Here is a 25,471-nt window from a genome sequence, read left to right on the forward strand (position 1 = left end):
AGTTATTTTTCAGAATGGCACTCCCAAAAATTCCAGACCAAGAAGAATATGTGGTTTTTCACTGCACCATATTAAACTCTCCCCTAAACCTTGGGAAGCAAGACCCTGCTTCTGCATTGAGAATAAAGTTTGCATGGGCTACTTTTTACAGAGTGTTTTTCAATATAGGAATATTTGAATTTGTTAATCTACATGGTTTCAACTGATTCATGCGTTCAACTTATTCAGCAGTTTTGTCCTACTTTCTGCAAGTCTGATTATGACCAAGATTGTTTATAGCCAGTCCAGGGTATTTACTGGCTGCTTTTCTCCTGGATGGTCTGTGGCTCCTAGTCAGGGATTGTCTTCCCTTTCTTCTAAAGTTTCAGTGGGTCATGAGTTCAGTAATTTTCAGCTCCCTGCTGATGCATCTGTAACTCCTCTGGTTTCTCCCCCAAAGAGGTCCTCCCCCAAATGTTAAAGAAAAGTATATGAAATTCAGGCTTGAGAGTATCCAAATTCCATTCCCACACTTGTGCAGAAGCAGACACCATGTCTGCCAAGGCTGAGGTCAAGCATGTTATTCCAGGGAGCTGCTTCAGAGTTAAAAGAAACACTGAACCTTTCTTTGAAAGGCATGTGAAGCATATTAGTTCTTAGGGTTTTACTGTCCAGAATAAGACTAAAAAACATTCTTCTGACCGGTACTGAAGTCTAAAAAGAGACTGCAATTGGAGTTAAATTGATATTATACATGAAGGACCATGTCAATCTTATTATAAAGACAAAAAAATCACAGAATTTGGTCTCCTAAGTAGCATGAAAAGGTCACACTATCTGTTAAGGTTGCTAGAATTCCTACTGTGAGAGCTTTCCCTCCCCGGCAGGAGTAAAACATAGTAGCCACCATTTCATTAATAATAGACGTCATTTTAACCTTTGCTATTTACTTGCTTCAGATCAGCTCTTTGGAAGTTCAGCCAAAAAAGAAATTTATTTCACTCCTCCAGTTGAAATACCTGTAGTCCTTTCCCCAAAGACAATTTCTTCATTGTAAAAGTAAATAAATTTTTTTTTTGGTCTTTTCATAGCCCAGAAAACATGCATCCTTGGAATAGGGCTAGACTTGGTCAAGTACCAAGTATGTGATACTTCACCCTTCACAGCCTTGTTCAGGCTTATCAGAAAAGCCAGTTTACATTGCATAGTAGACATGTAACAGAGTGTAAACACACTTGTCATAGTGTTCCTCCTTTCTGATAACTGGAGATAGAGGATCAGAGCTGCTCCTGGAGCCAGCAGCAGCAGTGCTTGGAACACCTCTCAAGGAAAGCACCCTAAAAATTCCAGTGTTGGGCACCTGCTTGTAGCAGTGCCCTTGGCAGTCACAGGATCTGCTCACGGCTCCTCAGCTTTAACTGATAAACTGCCTGTGCTCCCAGGAAGGTGAAGGGAATTAGCTTTTTACTGCAAAACACATGCAGGCCTGAAAAGGAGTTGTTCTGCTCAGTGATCTTCACCAGGGTTTGTGACTCTGCACCATTTAAGGGCAAAGCCATTTAAGAATCAAACTTTCTCATCGGGGAAGAGGAGGGGTACTGATCTCTTCTCTGTGGTGACCGGTGACAGGACCCAGGGAATGGCCTGAAGCTGTGTCTAGGGAAGTTTAGGCTAGATATCAGGAAAAGGTTCTTCTCCCAGAGGGTGGTTGGGCACTGGAACAGCTCCCCAGGGAAGTGGTCACAGCACCAGCCTGACAGAGTTCAAGAAGCATTTGGACGACGCGCTCAGGCACACGGTGTGACCCTTGGGCATGGTGCTACGCAAGGCCAGGAGCTGGACTTTGATGATCCTTGTGTGTCCCAAGTGGGAGCATTCTGTGATTCTGTATTGTTCTAACAATTTTTCCACAAAAAGACTCCTGGTTGCCTCGTCTCTTTTCTTAATAATGTGAGACAGTTATTACAAATCAATATCCTTTATAAATTTACCTTGGAGGGACAGACAGGGAGGTAGATCACTCATTAGAGAACACATTTGAAAGAAAGCAGACTAGACAACACAACTGCAAAGTTTCTCTGCAGCAGGAAGTTCACGTACTGAGGTTAGCCCAATAAGTTTAATAATTAAGGAAAAACAGTGGGTATTTACTCACACACAATTTTATGAGAGGAACAACTGAAATGGCAGCAAGAAAAACACACTTTTTGGACAAACTGATATTACAGCACATTAGTGGGCCACAAACTCTTTAAAAAAATAAATCTTTTGAGACATGAGAATGAAATCACATTTTAGCATGCTTCAAATAGCTGAAAGGCTCTTCAAAGCATACATTTTCAGCTATTGGCAAAGACAATGATTATCTCCTCATCTGGAAATTAAAAAGCATTTAGCAATAAGTTAAAGCTAGCCTACATGTAAATGGGCTAAATACTAGTCAGAGTTTTCCCTTTTCACATTTAAGATGATACTACAGTTCATCACTTCTGTAGCTTATATGCTGTTGTGCAATGCCCCACTGAAGTTTCACATTTACTCTGAGAAAGAGAACAAGGGTAAACAGCTTTCTTTTAGGATAGTCACAAATGGTAAAAACAGTAGTATTTGTTCATCTGTTTAATTAGACGTTTGCTGTTTATCACACATAAGGACTGTAAGCAGAGTCCATGGATTCTTCTGAGCAATATGAAACCTTCTGGTTCCATGTAAGTTCAACACTGCCCCTCTCTCTTTTTTTCTCTCCTCCTCCTATCTGCTGTTTTCCCCAGCCCAAGTTTCCAACCATCTTCATATGCAAGAAAATTTTACTTTGTGACTGCTACCCGAGGGAGCCTGGCTCCAGGCTCATGTTGGCTTCAGGTACGTCTTACACCACAGGAAGCTGGATGTTTTTCTTTTGAGGCACTAGAAGTTAGGCTAAGAGTAATAGTCAAGTTGCCCAAAGCTAAAGGGACAAGTAGCTCTCATTGCCTTCCTACTTAGACAGATAGCCAGCAAAGAAATTTTATTTTCCCTTTTTTTCCCTGATTAAGTACATTTTGCAGTAACAGATTCCCCAGTCTTTCATTCACACATCTGTAACCCTGAAGTTTACTGTCCCATTTCACTTGAGTTTCCTCAGCCTCATGAGAGAAGTTAACAAGGGATCTCTCCACATTCAGATACATACACAATCTTTTTTGTCTCTTAATAATTATCAAGTTTATAGTTGTCCTTTCACATTCTCAAGCTAAGCCAAGACAAGCTCAGTTCTATGACAACATTTTCATGTACCTCTCTGCAGAGAGAGAGCTGCTGCAGCTGAACAAGACAATTGCAGCATGCTAGTTATACTTGGATTTGATAAGCAGTTGGAAAGAGGAGAATAACCAGTTTTCTCATTTGTCTGTTTTCAGACATATAGAAAACCCCACTGTCAGCATCTTGAGTAAAAAATAGGTGACATCTTCAGACCCTAGTAAAACCACTTATGCGTGTTAACTTGTTTAAATGAACACCCCCACCTCAAGTGACACAGTGGCCTGCAGTCTTCCTTGATCCATTCACAGAGCAAGAGTTATTTTTACTGAGTCAGTAATCATGCATTGTATTCCAGAGGAAATACTAGCCGGGTACCCCTGCTTGTAACTTCATGATCTGCTGCTCCCAAATCACGTTCCAGTGCTTCCTCCGAACTACTTTTTGTTCTCCTGCTGTCAAGGTTAGTGGTAGCTGTATGGGGGCCAGAAGAACCATTTGCAGTTATTGTTGTATCACCATATGTCACGGTAAGGTCACCATCATTCAGAATAAAATCAGAATCCTCTTCTCGGAGCTGCTCCTGATTCTGAAAAAAAGAAAAATCTTTATACAGCGCACAGCACCTTTCTTTGCCCAGAACATTACTGAAGAATTTACCTTCATGTCAGTGCAGGAGATATAAGGTTCCACCTTAAGAAATGTTAAAAATAACCTTGAACTCAGTGTTTGCAAATCAGCTTACTGTTCCCTGTATAACTACAGCTACTGGGGAGAGATGAGAGGGAGCTGAAGCCAAGAACTAGGTTATGGAACGGGTGACCCGGGATTCAGTAACACTGGAAGTACACCAGAAGTACAAGAGATGAGTGGTACATATTGGGTTTTGCATGACAATTTAAAAGGCAGTACAGAAGATCAAGCACAGTTGAGCCACTCCAGATACAGAGTTGCTTCTGTTGCTAATTAGTCAAATTCATTAGTAAACTTTTCATGCAAGTTGATAAGAACTCAGAAAGCCCAAAATCTCTATATTCAAAGATTCCTCGCCACTTTTTTGTTATACATCAAGAACTAACAATATTCATTCAAACTATGTCCTTACTTTTACCTGTTACTAAATAAAGAATTACTTGACCTAGTTCTTTGGAATGCTCCTGAGCCATGAAGGATAGATACAACAAAGTGCTTGCTTCATAGTCTTGTAACTAGTTTTGATGTGTTTTCTTCTCAAAAATAATTTTGGAAAGTCACTCACAAAACCCTGTGAATTTGTTTTGGCAGAGATGGAATGAAATATATAGTCAGAGAATAGAAACTGCTGAATTGTAATAAAGCACTTAATTTCTCTATCATAGCATAATACAACAAAATGCAATTGTACTGTGTTTCACTCCTGTTTAACATGGTAGAAGGTAAAATAGCCTGAAAAATAGGTCAGAAAATGGGCTTCCTTCAAATTTGAGGAAAATTCTAATCAGTACTATAAGCTTGCTTTCTTGCAACTGAAAGCAATTATTTCCCCACATGAATGGCTCCGTACTGCATAGCAGGAGCTGAAATGTGTATTGCTGTTCCCTCGGTAGGCTGGACACGGATCAGGCTACATTCTCAAAATGCATTATTTTCTTCCACTGCAGCAAAGGAAGGGGGGCACAGGCCATGTGAGATGTGATGTCTGTGATCAACGTGAACAGAAAGTGCTGCCTCTACTGCAGAACAGGAGTTCAGGGCACTGGAGATTGAAAATGCTGATTAACCTGTCCATGATGAAAAATGCAGCTCCTGGCTAAATAAAACTTCCTGGGAAAGCTTCCTGTCATTATGTCAGAAAGATAATCAGACAAAATAAAGCAGCAGAAGCCTCTAGATGATACAGAATATATAACTAATGAGGACTAGAAGAGGCATCAGGAGTTTCCCAAAATCAGCGAAAGAAATGGCGCAGTTCAGCTTTGGGTGCAAGACAAACCCTACTTCCAAGGAATGCTAATTTCTTAGAACCCTAATGGCACTCAAATTTATCATTGCTTTTTTGAGACAGGGTTAGTCTGATAAAGAGCACTGTTCTCAAAGAGCAAATACAGGTTAGGACACTTGTCTTTTTGATCACAAAGAAAATGCTGACCTACTGGCACCATCTTAAATAGAAAAAAAAAAGGGAGAAATTAAAGGGTTCAGCTATAATCGGCAGAAACAGCCTTTGCAATCTTTTAGTTGCAAAAACGTTAAAAGTCTGAGATGCAAGACCAAAATGATTAAAAGGGTGACAAAATAATCAGTTTAAGAAAAACTGCTATCTGGATATATATTGTTTTGAAGAAGGGCATTAAAATAAGGATGAAAATCAGAAGAATGAACAAGAAACAAGCAGTTTGTGACTGTTGACTGATTGTGTTTTAAAAAGCCAAAGAAGCTGCAAAGGTGTAATCACACGTTCCCCTTCACTGTGTTTGCCCTTGGACAAGCACTAAGGAGAGGAAGGCAGAGCTAGCAGAGCACCAGAAGGTATTGCTCTACCAGGGCCACGTGTGAAGTGGCTGCAGCAAGCTCCCAAAGCACCTCCTGTCTCCACAATGCTATTGAACAGCAAACCCTTGTTTGTAGCCACCTATCGGGTTAGAAACTGGTAAGAACACTTGAGCTTCCCCAAAAGGCTGAGGAGCTCTTGGAAGCATGATACTGAAAGAGGGTCACACACTTTATACTACATGGCAAGTCCTGACTGTCTTTCTTGGGTTGTCCAAGGCTACACTTATATGTACCTAAACGTGATCAGTTCCAGAGAAAACACTGAGCTTTCTCTCAAGGTAGTGAACAAACATTGCCTCGTACAAGCCAAGAGCCACTTATTTGTTTCCATTCCAAATAGTACTGCAAGCAGCATGGATTTTATTTCATGTATTTCCCCAGAGAACACCCACTAAAAATCTCATGTACTATACAGATTTACTATGTTTGCAAACAAACAGGACGGGTGAATAAACCTATCGTGCTTCACGCAGCATGAACAATTCTTTCAAGAAAGACAGGAAATGTATCCAAATAGATCCACAGAGACTTGAAATACTCCCAAGAATAACCCTAAACAGGCCTCTGCAATCCCCTACGGTTCTGTAGGAAAAGCTTCAATTCACCCAGAAAACACAGGTCTGAATGACACTGCTTAAACTGACACACTAGAATGGCTAAAGACTTGAATCCAAAACTGTGCAAAAGCCTGAACTCTGCTTTGATGTGCTGACCATAACCTTGAGGGACCTCCCTGCAGACTCTTCGTGGTGAACTCTGTTCATGCTCCTAAGAATGCATGCTGGCGATGTTTTTTATTACAAAAGCTTATTTGAAACGAGTTACTGCTTGCAAAGCCAGTCTTTATTGCCTCCTGAGATAATGTTAAAAAAAGAGCACAGGCAAAGTGTGATGCATGTGCAAAGTGCTGGCAGCCATCACAAATGCGGGTGCTGAACACAACACAGGCCCCACTGATAACAAAACTTGCATCAGAAGTTGCTTATCTTGTGGCTCCAAAATGAAAGCATCAAGTACCATGCATGCAAAACATATTCCAACATAAACCTAATGCTCCATTTAGTTTCTTTCTCAGCTGAATTTAAATTCTCCAAGGAAACAAAGTAATTTTTGCTATGGAGCTAGAAGCACTAAGGAGGGGGAAGGGGGCAGCCTGGCTGAACAGTTTTCTTATACATTTTGAGAGTTATCTCCTCCAAAGATTGCAAATCAAGTTTCTTCACTGGGCTTGCATATTTATAAATTACTTCAATTACTTCTAGTTTCATACCAAGTTGTCACTGTGTATGCGCAAGAAATACACTTTTTTAAAGTGTGGAAGAGCCCCAAAACAAACAAACAACAAAAAAGTATCCTCAGGAATACTTCTTTCAGTTGGAATAAACGACTGATAGAACAGAAAATTACGAAAAGTTTCAAACTACATTTCAAAAGGAAAAGCAAAATAACTGACCTACATCAGTTTGGGATAAGCTGGAAAGCCCTGCCAACTGGTCATGCACTGAAGACAATACCAGAAAGACAAAAATAGTGATTAAAATTATAATTTTCAAAATTTAACAGCTAACTGCAGCAACTTTCCGTGCTCTAAATTCCAACTTGTCTGTCTGGGTTGGAAACAGCCTAGTGGTACAGCCTTAAAGCAGTGGGAGAATGTCAGCAAGGAACACTAACATCATCTCTGGAAAAAATCCACTGTACCTCACCCCTGTGGGCTGACTCAGAGCCCTACACATATTCCATGCAAATTGAGGCTTAGAGGACACAATCTCATGCTGAGGAGTAAGTTGTGGGTGGCCTGCATTGCAGGATTATTTGACTTTCAGACTTTTTAACCCCCCTGTGGCATTTAATTAAAAAGACAAACTCCCACTTGTGGAAGTGAGAGTGAATTCTAAGTAAGGTTGTGATAAAATAAGAGAAGAAAAAAAAAAAAACAACCCCGCAAAACTGCAAAAGCTAAAAGCAATCTACAAATATACAGTCAGCATAGCCACATATTTATTGCTTTCTTCTCTATATAGATGTTATAAATACATATTGTGATATTGGCTTTTTGCAAGTGTTAAGATGAATATATGTTAGAATAGCTTTTACTGTCTTTTCTTTTTTTCTCCTACTGGTAGCTAAAAAGTTTTTAGGTGTAGGTCAAGAAGAAGTTTGGACATTAGGGTTAGGACCTGTCTGTACGAAGCAAGATAACCTCCAGTGAACAGATGATGGGGCCCAGGCTGCTGACTGTCTGTAGAAGAAAGAACCCCAGCCCAAATAAAAAGATGATAAAAGAGACATTAAAACCTAAAAAGGCAGACCTGAGAAGTGACCATGCAGAACAGTTCCTGGAAAAGATTGAATATGCATAAATCCATGTAGCAGGGGATGGTATATAAAGGGTGTTTCCACAATAGCAGGTGTGCTCTTGGCAGAGAGCCAAGCACCCGGCCATTTTAACCCTTTGCTTTATTATCTTTGTCTCCTAATTGTCTTTTTGTTTATATTAAACCTTTTAAAATTTATTAGGCGAGTGAACCTCGTTTTTCACATAGATGTCATAACTCAGATATGCACCTGGAATGAGATCCAGGATTTAATACTTGTTTGGGAAATATATTTTACAGTTATGTTATACTTTATTAAGTATTTACAGACTTTTTTTTTTCTTCTTGTTTAACTGAAAATATTCAGTCTTTAATTCTCACAGGGGTACCATTTAATTTTCCTGGAAATACCTCCCAGAAGCACTATTCCAAAGCAGTTTCTGTCCCCACAAAAACATGGCTGTCTCTGTTGCTTTGCCTGCATAGAACAGAAAGGCAAAAAGATTTCACAGCTTATTAACCAGCAACGTAATGTCATAGCCAAGTGCTGTAGCAAAGTCAGCCATGTAAAGAAGCAAATAGACCCAAAGCAACTACAGGGTTCAGAAATCTTGAAAAAAATCTATAAAAAAAAAAAAAAAAACATCAAAATTATATTCTTTCCTAAGACAAATGCAGCACTGCACTGAAATAGGAACAGGAAAGAGAATACAATAGGAAAGTTCCACATTATACACCTTAACAAAGTATGCAACCTTACAAGCATTTTTAATGAAGTTAATGTCCTGTATGTATCACTGAGCCAATCCATTAAATAGTAAGTTTCCACATCTGGTAGTAGCCAACAATGAAGAGTAATGGTGGGGGGGGGGGGGGGGAAGAGAGAAGGAAAAGAGCCAGCTATAAGAGAAAATGAGAGTTAAACCTTGCATGTTCATTCTGGTTAGATATTCAGTTACTGGACAATTTCTCTCATAGATCATACATAGACATGTGGGTAATGCACAAGTGGGCTAATTGGTCTGATGCATGCCTTCCAATCTAGACATGTTTTAAGACCTCCAATCCATTGCAAAGATGGGAATGAGACCAATTTCTTGCATTACTATAGTTCCAAGTGGGCAACAGGTAGCTCTTTGAAATTTTTCTATCAGGTACAAGTAAGATGCTAATGATACCCAGAAAGAAATGTAGGGAAAGATTTCAAAGCTGCAATTAGAATTCATAACTTTCTCAGAAAAGATTAATAAACAATTGGTCCAAGACTACTTAAGCATAGAGATATTAATATTCCAGAGAACCTGCAGATTTGAGATGTCCCACATAGTACTATGGTTTTATTTACAAGCAGTTCATGAAAAGTTGTAGATTTCAGAAACACTGTACAGGTAAGAATGACAAGGATCAGGATCCTGTAAGAATAATAAAATAGAGCATTAATTATTGCAAGATACAGCTGTTAAGACAGTGTAGTGACCTGCTAGACTGAGATAAGTAACTGATTAACAGTTTCTGAAATCTGATCTCAAATTTCACAGTGGAAACAATGAAGGGAAACTCCACCAGGTTTTTTTCCAGCTGGGTAAGTGTGTCAATGACATCTCTAAGGAGACCTCAAAGTTTAGCGGTAACAGGCAAAGAATCTTGTCCAAAAGTCTTGAGAAGGGATGGGATATTATGAAGTGATTCACTGAACTGGATTATTGACTAGGCATGTAATTTCCCCATATCCTTAAATGTTATTTTTCTAATGTAGTATTTGAACAATAAGATAATTCCTGATCTTGAACAACAGAAGCTTTTGCCTCAGGGGAGAGTATCTTAAATTTTTCTGCCTAGGAAAATGAGCACTTTCTTGCAGGATGTCTATAAGACCAGCTGAAACCAGGACATTACCTAAAAAGAAAAAACACCAATTTGCTGAAGTTGAATAAATAAAAAACAAAACCAAGAGGTACTGAATCATTCTACTTACATCATAAACCTGGGGACTTGTCAGACAGCGGGCTATCAGGCCACACCAGCTGGGCAGTGTTGTTGTCAACGGAGGGCCACTGTGAGTGAGAATTGGCTTTAAATAACTTAAATAGTTAAGGAAAACACACCAGTCCTCAAAATTCACTTTTGAAAATAGAGACAATTGTACATAAATGTGGTTCTGCCTTTAAACTGTGATATGCAATAATTGTACACCCTCCCAACATTTTCCCCTTGATTGTTTCAAGGGCAGTTTCTTTACTCACTAAACTTCTGCAAGGACCACTAGCTACCTTTCTTCTTACATGTTTCAAACAGTTGCAATGTTTCCAGCTTCTGTGCTCTCAAGTAAAAAGGAGAATGCAAAGGTGCTTCAGTGTTGAAAGGTCTGAGGGTATTTCTGCTCAGAAGATGGGAGCATGGTGTTTAGGTTGCAAGCTATAGGTAGCAAGGTGACATTCCTGTGTGGCTCAGTGTAGGGAAATACAGAAATTCTGTTCATTCAACATCCTCAAAGCAATATAGCCACTTGATCTGCTGGTTACTGAGCCACAGAGGTGCAACCAGAGATATTACCCCGGTAATACCCACAGACATTTCTGCAGCACACATAAATTTACCACATGGAGTCTCAGAAAGGCAAAGGGAAAACTGTATGCAAGAACCATGTACCACAGTGTTGAAGGAAAGCAGTGCTACCAAGATGACACTGAGGGGACGTGGTCATGGGAAAGGAAAGTGTCTTTACTCCTATTTTACAGGTCTGTGCCCAGGTAAATCCACACTTTTCACATGAGTACTCCACACTGATGATATGCCTGAAAAAAATACCCAAGAGTCAAAATACGTGTCTGTGTTAAAGAGCAGCATGTTGATCTTGACTAGTACATGAATCAATCAATTTTATTTTTAAATACAAATATGTAAGTTGCAGGCATTCTAGTTACTTTCTTAGGCCTCTAAGCACAGAGAGAATCAAGTCCATTTGTAAATATAACAGCTTCCCTCCTAACCCATTAAGATGCTTAAGCAAAGAGGGGGTTAAAAGGGGACTGTTCTAGCAGAGCCTGGCATAGCTGTTTATTCCAGCAGAGTTACATTTCCTCCTTTCCTCCTTCACTAAAAGTGTGGTTACACCCATTCCTGGAAAGAAACAAGCTCTTCATCCTTGCACTAACCCAGGCTCCACGTGCCCCGGACCAGACAGGCAGCAACTCAGCCATGAAAAAACAAGCCCAGTTAAAGACATCTGCTACTTCATCAAAGCTGAAGTTTTCTCCATGTTTAACAGTTATGGGTGAACCCAGTGAACAGTCCACAACATTAAATGAATTCTGCATTCCAAAGGAATGAAGTTCCCACTTATCCATGTGTACAGAGCTCTGCAGGCAATAGTGAGCTTTGGAGCACGCTTTTCCATCATTTACATCTTTTTCAAGTTAAGCTCTCTTGCAAAGAGTGAATTTTGAGACAATCTGCCTTTCTACCCAGAAACCAAGTGAATGCACCAGCAAAAAAAACCATGTAGCCATGGATATAGAGGTGGCAATTCTAAAGATCATCCCATCTTCACAATTTAAGCCCACCCAGCCAATGCTTATTTGAACCCCTTCTTCCAACAGAAGGAGCAAACTTTTATCTCTACATACAGTAAGACAGTTCTGCCTCTCAATGTCACTTTCCTTGGCACAAACTTCACAGAAACTTTTCCTAAATATTGCTAGTCACCACTGGGAAAATAAAAAAGGGAATGCACTGTCAGGATCCATTAAGTTTCTGTGAAACAGGTAGTTAGGGTGTAATTTTCTCCGGGCACTCCCCCCGTCTTTGCTGCAGCTGCTAGGGAGGGACTGCTCTCTGCAAGCATCAGCTGAGGGAAGTCAGCATTGCCAACTACTCCTTTCATCGGGCACATCCCTTTTGTAAAGGCAGGGGAAGAGGACAGCTCTGCTTCCTTCTTAAGAAGGCAAAAAAGAAGCAGTCAGCCACAGCCAGATCCTTTCATGCTTTTAACACCAAAGTCTCTCTCTCTTTTTTTAAATAATAAAAATGGATCTTGAGGCACTTTGAGACCAGTCACTAGAATTTGAAGAGTTAACTTGGAATTATAAACATTTATGAATATTTAAAATAGCAGGTACACTCCCTTCTGTGCTTTGGGTCAGTACTACTGCATCTGAAAGCACTGGTCACAAACAGAATTTATCCTAAAGATGCAAGTGCTATTAGGATCCAAACATTTTCAACATGCTAGCTGAGTAATCCTGGGTATGAAAGCCTCATGCACAAGGTGTGGAAGGAAACTACTGTGCTTCAACCAGCCCAGAAATCTTTCACCACTCAAAGGCCAAGACTCCAGCGAAAAGACTCACTGGGCCCTATCACTGGTCATTGTGTATAGTTAGCTGCCCCAGAAATTACTAGGAATTCAGTACTGAAATTTCTTTGGGTTTCTAGGTGTAAGTGATTTGCCACGGCCACAGGATTATCTTTGCCATTTTCTGCTAAGTGACTGTAAGCTGTTGAGGAGGAGCAGCTATGATATACTTAATGTGTCATAATTAATGACATACTGATTAAGTTAAGTAGATTTTTTAAAAAAAACCCAAACCCACAAGCATGAAATACAGGACAGATACACAAAAGTTGCTCAGAATCTTAAACAAGGTTATCTAAATAGTATAATAATAGCTTCAGAAAGGTTGTACAGTACTATATACACTCAGAGACTCTGCTTAAACACCCATAGTACCTTCTGGATATATTTAAGGAGGTAAGCTGGATTTCATGTAGATTTTTAGTTGCAGAACTTTCCCTTTAGAAATCAACCACAGATTTTGGGACTTCATCACAAAAGCAGATGGCTCTGCACAGCAATGAGTCGAGGCTTTGACATGTACAATGAACTGGAAACTTAATTTGTGCTATGAGCATCATTGAAAATAAGAACAGATTAACAGAACAAACCAGAGGACCTGAAATAGTTAATTGCCTGCCTTGTTGTTTAGGAAGGTACTTCATCTCTGAGTGGTTTCTGTCCTCCAGCAAGTGTCACACGCCCTGTGCTAGGGAAAGGAAAGGTCTGACTGCTGAGCCAGTGAGTTCCAGCTTCAGTTCTGTGCCTTGAGCCCGTCAAATACTTGAGAGTCAAACAGGAGGAAGATCAAGTGTTTAAGGCTACATGGAAAGGGAAAAAGTGAACATTTCATGCCTTAAAACTAAGCTGTGTTCAAAAGGATACTTATGATCAAAGCTATACCACAGCCTGAAGAGCCAAGCACTTTCCTGCTTCGTCCTGTTCCTTCGTGCAGAATCTTGGCCATCCTAAAAGTAAGATAGAAACATATTCAATTACTTCAGGCAGAAAAACACAGAACTATACCCTCTGATAATTCATAATATAATGTCCTGTCCAAAAAAACCCAACTAATTACATCAATACTGTACTTGAAATGCAGAAGAAAGCTGTTTAGAGACTTGCTTATACTGAGTTTACTTTCCCTAGAAAGACCAGAAATGACTACAGAGAGCCACATTGTCTTCATTGCACTCAATTTACTTTAACAACTCCTCTACCAGCAAGTTCCCTGGAGCTTAAAATTTTATCTCACTCTTAGAATAGTAACAGATAGAAAAATAACTTCCAAACTGATAAATAAGCCTCACTGATATTCCAAGACTGATTCCTATTTATTTCTTGGTTGGCTTCCTTAACTCTAGGTCTACATCTAACTCTAGGTTTGATGTTTTTTTCTTAAGCTTGGAAATTATCATATCTGATAAATTCTCAGAAATCTGATTAAATATATCACATTTAAAAGAAACATGCTCAGCAGAGAATCCATATAAAGATCACAATTGAGGGAGGTCATGCAAATCTCAGAAATGCTGGATCAACCTTGAAAGGGCTAACAGTGTTAAATATAATCTCTTATCTAGCTGTGCTGCAAATTATCACACCAGCTGGTCTGCAGCTGCATTTGTTTTTACTTTTGTTACTGTTTAGGGTTTGAGTGTTTTGCTTTGTGTTTTTGGTTTGTTGTTTGTTGTTTGTATGGGGGGGGTTGTTTGTGGCCAGTGGCCAGAGTTAAACACAGGAAAACAAATGAATGCCTTGTATGAATCATCTTCCAAACTACTGGAAAAGAACAAGACAGGATTACGCTGTGTACTTCTGACCTGCAAAAAATCCATGATCCACCAAGAGTAAAACCTAACACATTTTCTCTCCCTCCCCCTCCCAAATGATATACTTTCTTTAACTGTGACATACTGCTAATCTTGGCTTGGTGAAAAAAAGATGAATCCAAAGGGAACTGACTAATGGACTGCATTAGCAATGCAATGCACAGCTAAAGAGGGAAGCAAATGGGTAAGTTCTTTATGTTTACATGGGAAAAAACAAACATGATATTTCCACAGCAGACACTGACTGAGAACAGAGTACCCATGCCCCGTTTCCTGTTAAAGCAATTCCTCAATTACTGACAAGCTCAGTCTGAACTGGCCAAAGCCATCTTTCCATGATACCACTTCCTAACCTCAGCTATATGCAATAATTGTGGCCTTCTCTGTAAAAGGTGTTTTGAGGCTTGGATTTTTGATTGCTTCCAGATAGTTACAAAACAAAGTTCGCCCTTACTGGTAGCCAGCTCCACCATTTCAGCATCTATTTTGTGTACTGTACACAGGCTTTTGCAAAGAACACAGAGATGCCAAGTGCAGTTTCTGAAATTAAAGATATGCTTCCTGGGCAAGTATCCCTTACCTGTACAACATGTAACAAGAAAATAAAAAGAAAGGATTGAAAAAAAAAAAACCCAAAAAACCCACAACCAAGCAAAAAAACCCCAAAACAAAAACCCACAACCAAACAAAAAAAAACCCCAAAACAACAACCAAACCAAAATGAAATAAAAAAACAAGGCAGGAAGAACCACTATGAGAAAAAGTAATCCCAAATACATTCCTCTATCTCTGACCAGCCTGAACACCAGCATCATCATACAACACTTGTTCCCTAAGCATCCTCTAGATCCAAAGTTACATGTCATTCAACTTCCTCAAGTAGGTGCCTACATAAGTAACCAGCTGTGCTGCTGAACAATCAGCATCAAGCAGAACTCTGCAAGAGTGCAAACCAAGGTCTGGACAGAGGAAACTGCCAATTAAGCCTGAGGAATTTTTGAGTTGTTTTATTTTTTTTCCAGACCTTTCCCTCCTCCTGTGAATCAACTCAAGTTTATAGATGAGCAAAACTGAAAATTCTGCTATGAACAGCGTTCTTCTAACAATCTTGTTTGCCAATAGCATATTTCAGGGAAGAAAAGTCAACTCTTGGGCTGTTACTGATGCATGGAAAGCTTCACTAAAGATTCACAGCAATAGTTTGCTGAATACAAATGACAATTTGCCCGTGCTCCTTTTGCTTCACCCAGGTGATAGGTAGTCCAGGCAGGATCCTGCTGGCATGTGGTTTGGTATACAAGAGTCAAGATCAGATTAGCAAACTTAATCTTGGATTCTAAGCAAGTCCAAGGGCCAAAATTTGGTATCAATTAAGGAAGAGGTGCCAAGAGTATTACCTCTTAACTGAGAAGAACTATTTATGCAGTAGCACGCTAAGAGCAATCATGTTGGGTAGGTGGGGGAAGAGGAAAATGCATTGTTATATAGACCATATTAGTAGATTTGGGAAGGTTTGTGATGACTTATCTATACACGGAAACGTGACCACAACAGTGTTTCACCCAAAATCACTGAATGTTTTTCAGTGGGCATTACTTGAATATTGCAAAGCAAAATCCCCTACTGACTTGCCAGCTAGGAGAGAAAGGTTTTATCCATGCATATAACTTCTGAAGTTTTCTATTGTCTTAGTTATAAAATAAGATTAGCCTAATAGCAAAGTTATGTAATTACTTACTCCTTGTAAGACTTGAAAGCTGTCATTAGTAGGTGGAGGATCCTGATCTGGGTCAACCCCAACCCTACAGAAACATTAGGAAAACAAAGCAAGAGGTGTTACTGAGGGTTGCAAATGCTGTAAGTCTGGCAGAATGCATTTTGAAAGCACTTTAAGCACCCAGCAAAGCTGCAACAGAGAGGTTATAAGAATAGATTGAGGAAGAGCTGTCCATCACTAACCTGCAGTTACATAGCTATAAATAAGACACTTTTTCACTCAAGAAACTGCTTGAACTCTATGTTGGCATCAACTTTAACTGCTTACCTTTGCTGCGAATTTTTTTAGAACAATGGAAAATACTATTTCTGCCTTAAAAAGTAGATGGTATCCTCTTCAGTGGAGAGCATCCCTCATGTCCAGCAGGAAGGAAACATAAACTAAAGATAAGGCCCAGCCTAAATATTTCCCACAGCAAATAACTGCCAGATAAACCTGAGAATGGCTGAAATACATTATTTTAAAAAGACACACACACACCGTGTTTTAATGCACTATGGGAAACGCAAAAAATATTTTATAAAGGGTCACAACATTAATTTGCTTCAAGTTTCATTCACCTAGCATAACACAGCCACAGTGGGCTAACAAGTGGCCTGTAGTTCAGCCTTCCATCTGAGTGAGGCAGGGTTTGTGTACCAAGATGGTGGGTGTTGACAGGGTTATATGTTAAGAAGAAACTGTCTGCTCACTTTTGCATAGTTAGAAAGCATTTTATTACTAAACCATCCTTGCACGCAGGGCTCCTAGCCAAGACTGGCATTTAATCCTTGTAATTATGTTCAGGTTTTTCTCGTCTGGTTTGGGGGTAGACTGGACTTGTCTATTTTATATCCCATTCATGTCCTGATGTCTGTCATCTCTCATAGAACCTAAACCTCCAACCTCAAAATTTAGAAAAGATTCTCAGTCTCAAATGGGTTGTATTTCAGTTCCACCATGTTGCAAAACAAGTGTGGGAAAACACATGCAACAGCCATTTCAGACAATAAGATTTTGTTAATGTCATCACTTCTCTCTTAGAAGGGACTGGTTTGCTGCAATTTCCTTGTTACTTGGACTTTTTGTCAGCTATTTATAGCCATGGCATTTATGCAACAGCATGAATCACCAGAAACCAAGAGAACCTTGCTGGTCAGACCACATCATTGATTTGTCCCAGGGACACCATGCTTGGATTAAAAAAAAAAAAAAGCAAACACTTTCATACAGCTTCCAGGGCAGCATTTTTTGATGGAACAATAGAAGAAGGAAAGTTTTAAGTCATCCTTGTGGACTCACATGAGTTAATGTAGTTCAGGGAAAACCCAGAAAGCTGCTCTGCAACAGCCTCCTATAAAACTAGTGCTGACCCAGTCCTTTGCTTGGATTTTTTTTCTTTTTTTCTGAGTCTCTTGTTCTTTCCTCATCACTTCCTTTTTCCACATATAGAGTCATCTCAAACTTTAGGCACATTTAGACTGGAAATTCCTTGGCACTGACCAGCCTCAGAACTGAAATCTTCACCAGTTTAAAGGAACACACGATAGACAGATTGAGTACCGGATTGTAACACATGCTAAAATAAAACAGCACACACAAGAGCTCTGGGAGCTTACAAGGGCTGAGATGTAACTGCTTTGGCTATCACTACATAAGAACAGGTTTTGGCAGGGAAACTGGTTATCTAATCCAGAAAGCCGACAAACAACATCAGGAAACTGACTCAGTACAGTAATATATGTATATGCATGCATTCCTTTATAGGTACACATGAAAATAAAAGAAAAATATTTGTGGCTTTCAAAACTGCACCTGGGGGAAGGTCCAGGCTCATGTTGGCTGTGTGAATGGGGAGTTCAAGAAGCTTGTTCCAAAAGATGAGCATAGCTTGCATTCTCCAAATAGTTTTTATTCCCTGGGCTACCTAATCACTTCACAGTACATAAGAAAACCAAACAATTCAGTGTCTCAGCTTTTACTTGACTTACATGGTTTGCATTTTTTTTGTTGATTTTAGCTGCCCTTAGGCAGGGGAATGGGACTTAATTGAAATCCAAAAGCAGGATAACCACACTGTTCAGTGAAAAGTCCTAGTACATCACAGACCAGGAATTTGGGTTCACTGCTGTGCTGAAGAGGCAAAGAAAACTTTTCTATATTAAAATGGTTCCAATTTTAGGAAAAAAATCATACTACAGATGTTTCTTTTAACATTGAAATAGTATATCCACACAGACTTGTCCATTTAATTTATTTCCAAACTTATTCTTCAAATTAATTTCTATTTTGAATTTTGATAATTCAAGCTTTTCCATAAATCACATTTTTTAAAAAATTCACTCTCAAAGTCTGTTCCTCAGTTCAGAGATTAACACCAAATACATTTCCATTTTGAATTTCCATTTTGAATTCTCACAAATAATTTTTGTATCTTTCAAACAATGTGCTCTTATCCACTACCCTAGCATCAATTGTACAGGAAGCCTTAGTTTTTGGTAGAAAGCCTGCCTGATTAAGTTTCAAGGTTAAATACCCTGATCTCATGACAAGCATCACTTTTTTTTTTTTGTAGGCCCAGCCCCTAGAATTCTAAGAAAGCGTCACCTTTATGACCTGAAACAAAACAATTCCAAAAACCAGTCAAGTCTGTCCCTATCTCCTTTACAGTGAAAAGCACAAAAAACATTTAGTTACTTCACCCTTGCTTAACTACTTCAATAATTAAAAACATGAGTAAAGCTAATGCATGTATGTCTTCAACATTGATTTTCTTCTTATGCTGAAGAGAAAAAAAAAATCAATTTCATGTGCTTAATACATTTTAAAAGCTTCTTGCAATTTAAATGTGCTGCAAAGGTCAATATCAGCTCTCATTTACTTAGCCTGTTTTATAAATTAAACTGTTACTGGATGGATTTACACAGATCCCCTCCCAGAGGTCAGTGGCACAGAGAGGGCAGCCTGGCTAAAGGCTGGGCTGTTTTGCTCAAACCCCATAGCAGAAAGGCAGGGTGAAAAAAGTGCTTTATTCAAGAGGCACCTCTGTGATGGGGACTGAGGGGCACAGCAGATGTGGCAAAGCCAAGGTCAAGGTTGTGCAGATGCCAACAAGCATCTTTGTTTTCCCCTCCACTCTTTCTGAGAGCCCTTTGCAGCAGTTGTGTGGGGATTCCCCAAGGCTGTAAAAATAAGTAACTCTTTAAAAGAAGATTTCAGATTAAGACTATGAGCAGTCTTTTAGCTGTGACAATGCATATATATTTCAAAATTGGTGAAAAATCCATTTATTTCCCCCATTGGAATCACTTTGGTATCTGATAGACACCTTATTCCTTCAGTACAGGCAGTTACTAGTACATAAAATTCAGACATCTTTATTTCAGCTTTGGAAAGTCATTGGAATCTGTAGACAAGAGTACGCTATAGTAAAAATCCAACTTAAGTGTATTTCTTCACTCCCCTCTAATGAAGACTTTTAAGGAAAAAAAGGCTTTAAAATCTCTGTAATAGCAAAGGGACTGGTCTGGAGCTCCTAATGCCCAACACCAAAACACAGAATTTCTGCCCTTAACTGAGTCCTGGACTTCTTGGTCTTTACCCTACAGCTACAACTCCAGCATCACAAGTAGGAGAGAAGCTACTCAGATTTGATCTCTCAAAATATTAAGCTTATGTATTATTCAGTAATTTAAACAGTGTGGGAGAAAGTGGTTCACACACAAAACTAAGTGGATGGAAATGAATGGTAAAAAGGCATACAGAACTACATCAAGTTCTCTACTACATCATTGTAAAATGGGTGGAATGATTTCTTCCGATACTTCAGAAACTTTCCAGGGCCCTACAACACATGGATGACAAGTTACCAAAACACCAGGCATTATTAGATTTAGCATGTGTAATTACTATAGTAACAGCCAAGAATGACTGTAATAGTTAATAGTTCTCAGATTGTCTGTACAAACTAACACATTGCATCCCTGGCAAATCTAGTAGTTTGCTGAAAACCTTTGAGTGTGACAAGATAATGAAAACTTTCCATTGCCTCATCCCAAAGATCTTTCTTTAATAAATATTAAAATCAATAATAAATAAATATTCTGCTTGTTTTTATATACATACACACACATAAATACACATCCCCTATAGATGTCAGTTAGAGATTAATCTTATTTTAAATTCTCTCTCTAACCATTTATCTGTTCTAAAAACACCAAACCAGAATCCTACTCTTCTCTGTTTGATATCTCTGTTTTTAAAAATATATCCCCAAAGAAGCTAGGCTAAATCATCTAGGAAGCTCCTTCCAACCTGAAAAGTTGTTTCCTCAACCTCAAGCAATGTTGAATAATACCTTTGTGATTAAAGATCAGAAGATCAAATCCATGGTTTCCAGCTCTCAAGTCTTCCAAGGCCAGAGATTCAAGTTTTGCTTTATTAAATATTTATACACAGAGTGAAAGAATATGTTTTATAGTTTCATTTTTTTAGACATGATGTGTGATCCACACTCTCACAGCTCAGAATAAGTGAATAGACTCAGAGTTGAGGAACACCTGCAGCACTCTCAGAAAAGAAGCAGCAGCAGCATGCCACAGTATAGAAAAAGAGCACACACTCAGTGTTACAAAGATGAAAAAAGCCAAGCACCAGGTTAATGTGGTATCAAGGAAAGCACAGTGTCACCTGAAATACAGCCAGTGGCTTTCACTCATCTCTTCCACCGATGGAACATGGTCACCAACTCTGGTACAGTACAAGAATGCAATGTGAGTAACAAAATGCTCATGAGATGGGAGCTCTACAGAGCTCTTCAGCAAAACAAAGCAAACCAACAAAAAAAAAAATCCATACCAAATCAAAAAAGACAAAACATACATGAACAGCAGTGGCAGAGCAACGACAAAGTGACCAAAAAACCAAAATTAGCAACAGCAGCAATGTATGACTGACATATCCAGTAACATTCTTCATTTGTTCAGATCCCAACTGGCAACACAGCTGTATTAATGACAGACTACATCCCCCAGAAAACCAGGTTCAGTAGCTCTCTTTGGTGCTGCACACAGATAGAGCCAATCTAAGACAACTCCTACCACTTCAGACCTGCACGTGGTCTGAAAGAGGCATCACAGGAAATAGTCATGAGAAGCTACACATATATGAGAGGGGTCATCCAATACTGCCGGGTTTCAGAGCACTCCAAACCAACTGGTAACAAGCACTAAATCGCTCCATTGATTTAACTAAAAATTGACTCTCTATTTTTGATTTAATCTCCAGTCATAACAGAGTCTGTTTTTACTCCTTGCTTTGCCTTTTTCAGTAGTGTTTGTGGGGTTTTCTTTTTAGGTGCAAATGAAAGCATTTTTGGCTTCCAGTATTTTTCACATACATTCCTTAGCAGTCTGTGGGGTTTTTTCCCCCCATATTTTTCCACAAAGGCAAGGTCAAGAACTATATATTGCTTATGTGAAATAAAAGCCCAGATGATCAGAAATCCACAGAGGCCTCACTTCAGAAAAAGCAGGTGTACACACCCTGGTTGCATGCTGACATCTTGACTAACCAAATATTTAAGGCTATAGTTTGTGATACGAAGAGCATGTACTCATCTAATCCTTGACTATCGAGGCAAATACCAGACTTCAGATAGCTTTGTTTTGGACTCCATGTTCAATAGCTCTTTTCCCATGCCAACATACACTCCAGGTCAGAGTACTCTGCTCCCCAAGGCCATCACTGAGATGGTTCTGCATGCACAGCAAAAACTAAAATTAAAAACTGCCCAATAACTTCCCTTCTATGACTTCTTCCTCTTTCCTGTATCTTTGCCAAGTTAGTATACTAAAGTTTTCCCAGATGTCTGTAATGAGTGCAGCATTTTTGGAAAATTTTAGCTATTTTGGAAGAGTTCAGTAGTTTCTCAGAAGATGTCTGAGAAAGAGGAGAACTCCCATCACCACCATGTTTTTAAAAAATTAAAACCCAATCCCTAAAAACCTATGCAATTAGAAGAAGTTGTCTCAGGTTGTTTTTAGGATGCTTTTGGATCTTTTCTGACTTCACTTAACCAAGACAATGACTCCTGAAACTGCTGGCCAAGAATTGCCAGTTCAGCTCATATCATCTGTGTGCTCCAGATGCGTCTCAACCCAACTGCTACAGTGCCTTCCCCACATTTGTTCTCTGTGGTGTGAATTGCTGTGTTTCAGAGAAAAAGAAGAGAGAAAAGGAAACATCTTCCGTACTGACTTCCAGAGGAAGAGGCAATCTCTTTCCTACCAAGGGAAAGGCCCAGAGGGGTGAGGCCAGAGGTCTGGAGGCAGCACTGCCACTCCACTATTAAGGGAAATTCAAGACCGATGATGAATAACTAGAGAATGGGAAAGAAGGAGGAAGAACAGAAAAACTAGGGAAAGACAACTAGACAGAAAGAGATGGGCAAGGAAAAACCTCACAGCAGAGGGCAAGGCACAGCCCCTGTGTCTGTGCATCTGCCTTCAAGGGCAGTAGAGGGTGGCTGAAGGCCACAGTGAAGGATCTAAGTAATAGAATAATGGAAACAGGCTGCAAAGCAGGAGGATGCAACCTCCTATCAGACATCCCCCACCGCATGGAACATAGCATGAGGCTGGATCCCAGCATCAGCACTCGCCTCCTGCCATCCCAGCACTCTGAGGTATGAAACGCGCATTTTATCATCGCACCACCATGGGTAAGGGAATGGAGTATGTGCTGGAGCAAGCCAACACTTTCACCACCATCACAGATAGTTAGGTAGCCCACAAAGCAGCTGGATGAGTTAATATTTCCACATTTCTTTTTCAGTTTTCTCTTTTACAGAAAAATAAAAATTGTTAAATAGTAAGCTCTTTAAAGATTGTACATGCAAAGTTAGACATAAGGCACTAAATGTCTAAGTTGACATTGTCTGTGCAACCTTTAGCTTTTATGGTAGAAAGAAACCTAAATAATTTTAAAGTGTAAGGTATAATGCTTTCATATTAATAAAAAGGTTTCTAAGTATAACTGAAATGACTTCATTAAAATAAGCAATAACTTCTGCATTTGCAGAAGGTTATGGAGGGGAAGGCGCTAATCCATGTGCTGTTTCATTCAACATGAAAAGAACCAGTTCACTAACCTCTAATCAAAAATGGAAAACACATTGTTTTGCAATACAAATGCTAGGAGTTCCCTCTTTTTTCCTGTGACAGATAAATGAAACAAGAAGTCAGCTGTTTTGTTTTTTTTTGAAAAGAGGAATTTTGCCAGTAGTTTTGTTTACATAGCTCTCAAGTTTGCTGAAACTGTTAAAGCTTCAGCCAGGAAATTGTTTCTTTGTTTAAGTCTTAAAGGATGAGACTATATTTTTAATAGTCAGGTCATGCTTTAGTTTCTAAGAAAAAAAATCTACTACTAGAAAATGTAACTGTTTACCACTCATATGCTTGGATGTGTTTCACTGACAGTCAGCCAAGGAACTCTGACACATGATATCATGGCATTAACTCCAGTTTCTGGTGTTAATTTCCTTGGCATCAAGAGGCAGAAATCAAAAGTATCTAAAGATCCCGTTATTTTTTTACTCAGATTTTGAAGTTGTGACCTCACTTTTCCAACCAGTTAAGCAGTAAGCTGAAGTTAAGCCTTTGCTACAAACCTCAGGTTCTTTGCTTAGCTGTATATGAAAGCTTTGTCATTGTCCCTGGTAACCTACCCTATCTGAAAAGATGCCTGCTCATCCCAATATCTGAAACTTAGCAAGAGGAGGCAGAGACTTTTTTTGCCTATTTTCCTCCTTATACTGCTTTTTACATTACCAAAACTTAATTTTCATGTTAGCCTCTCCACCCTACTTCTAATATTTCATATCATGGGAAGGCACCAACAGTAAGTAAAGAACCAAGCATGCATCCCAAACGCTGCATAGCTAACAGTGTGGCCAGAAGGCGTGTGTCTCTTCCTCTTGGCCTCAGAAAAGCACTTCTGGATCCCTGTGTAGGTGCTGCCCCTTGCATGCACACAGCTGCTTCCCATGAACTCAGTGGTAACAGGCCAGGCTGACACTCCTGGCTGGAGCCAGCTCCCCAGTACAGCCCTACTTAAGTCATGCAGGCACCACCTCAAATAAGCCTTTTTGGTTTTGATGTCTGGCTTGGCTCCTCTGACTCGCCCAGACACGGGCCTTCTATTCACATTCACATTGAAGAAAGGTCAGCTGCTTCATGAGGACTTGGTAATGGCTGACTTATCTGCCTTTCTTCCTGTTACACCTGGCATGACCTTCACATCAGAACTGGACTCTTAGGAGTCCCCACAAATCCTGACATTTAAGTCCAGCATACACATGGCATTAATTTTCTACATCACTTCATCTGGGAAGCAAACAACCTTTTATCTTATAACCTCTCTTCTGCTAAATAATCCTGTATGTGATGACCAATTATTTCCAGCCTCTGGCAATCGAATTTAATGGTCACATATCAAGGCTCAGAAAGCATCCTAGGGACAAGTTACCTACTGCACAGGCTCAGGATGCATCAGCACTATAGACTCTGCTGCTGAGCGAGGCGCTGGGACAGCACCTCAGCTTCATCGCCTCCTGTTTACCTCTTCCACTCAGTAGAAAGGGATGGAAAAGAGATAACTGGCATAATTTTAAAATTCAGCTGGAAAATAATTTGTTTTGGTTTTAATCTTTAAAATCAGGACCTCTGGTTTTTTTGTTGTATTTTTTTTCCCCAGCAGAAAGTGTTCTAGCCATTGAAGGTACTTCACCAGCACCGAGTTTCTAATTCTCGATCAGCGGCACACGGCCGCCATCTCCTGGCACAAATCTGATTTCATGGGGTCTCAGAAAGTGCAGGCTCCATCTCTGGCAGGTCAGTACCTACCGAGCCAGCTGTAGGCAGACCCATGAGGTTCTCTAAAATGCTTCCTACGGAGAGTTCCCTTGTTACACGTGTTATCCTTTGTTTCCTGTCAGCCACGCCAAAAAAGTGACTGTTAAAATTACTGCTTACTCACAAGGATGGGTAAATCTCCCCCTAAAACTACAGATAAACACTCAAAACTATGCTTCAGTCAGATATCTTTTGCTAGTTACTTCTCTAGGAATGGTACCACAGCCTTTACAGTTCTTCTGTCTGGTTGGTCACACTAATGGCTTTTGCACGTGTAGATACCTTGAGAGGAAAGCCTGGAATGGAGATGGGGTTAGTCCTTTCAGGCTGCAGGACCAGCTCATCAGCCAGGCTTATGGAGCCTCACTGCTGAACTAGATTAGCTAAAGGAGGAAGTACATAACCTTGGATGCTTCCTGGTTTCGATGGAAGAGGATGGGAGGAAGAAAAGCTGCTACCTCAGAACAATTTTGCAGTTGGCCAAGGGCTGGGCCACATGCAAGAATTCAGTCCTGTCCTACTGCTGATGATTGAAGAATCCCTGGGGTAGAGGTAATGGTTGATTGCAC

At 39.7% G+C, this 25,471-nt stretch overlaps 1 protein-coding gene across 2 annotated transcripts in view; it reads right to left on the reverse strand.

Moving 5' to 3' along the window:
• Positions 1-2,056: 2,056 nt before the first annotated feature.
• SLC9A7 (solute carrier family 9 member A7) overlaps positions 2,057-25,471 on the reverse strand; it is a 69,311-nt gene continuing 45,896 nt past the window's right edge. The window contains exons 13-17 of one of the 2 annotated variants that reach the window (XM_058832659.1): positions 20,680-20,739; positions 15,973-16,036; positions 13,288-13,370; positions 10,045-10,150; positions 2,057-3,808 (exon numbers count right to left, since the gene is read on the reverse strand). In XM_058832659.1, coding sequence (XP_058688642.1) covers positions 3,560-3,808; positions 10,045-10,150; positions 13,288-13,370; positions 15,973-16,036; positions 20,680-20,739 — 562 coding nt within the window. In that variant the 3' untranslated portion in view covers positions 2,057-3,559. The remainder of the gene's footprint in view (positions 3,809-10,044; positions 10,151-13,287; positions 13,371-15,972; positions 16,037-20,679; positions 20,740-25,471) is intronic. The other variant, XM_058832667.1, reaches the window with a different exon arrangement.

This window comes from Poecile atricapillus, chromosome 1 (assembly GCF_030490865.1).
Source record: "Poecile atricapillus isolate bPoeAtr1 chromosome 1, bPoeAtr1.hap1, whole genome shotgun sequence".
Lineage (NCBI taxonomy): Eukaryota > Metazoa > Chordata > Aves > Passeriformes > Paridae > Poecile > Poecile atricapillus.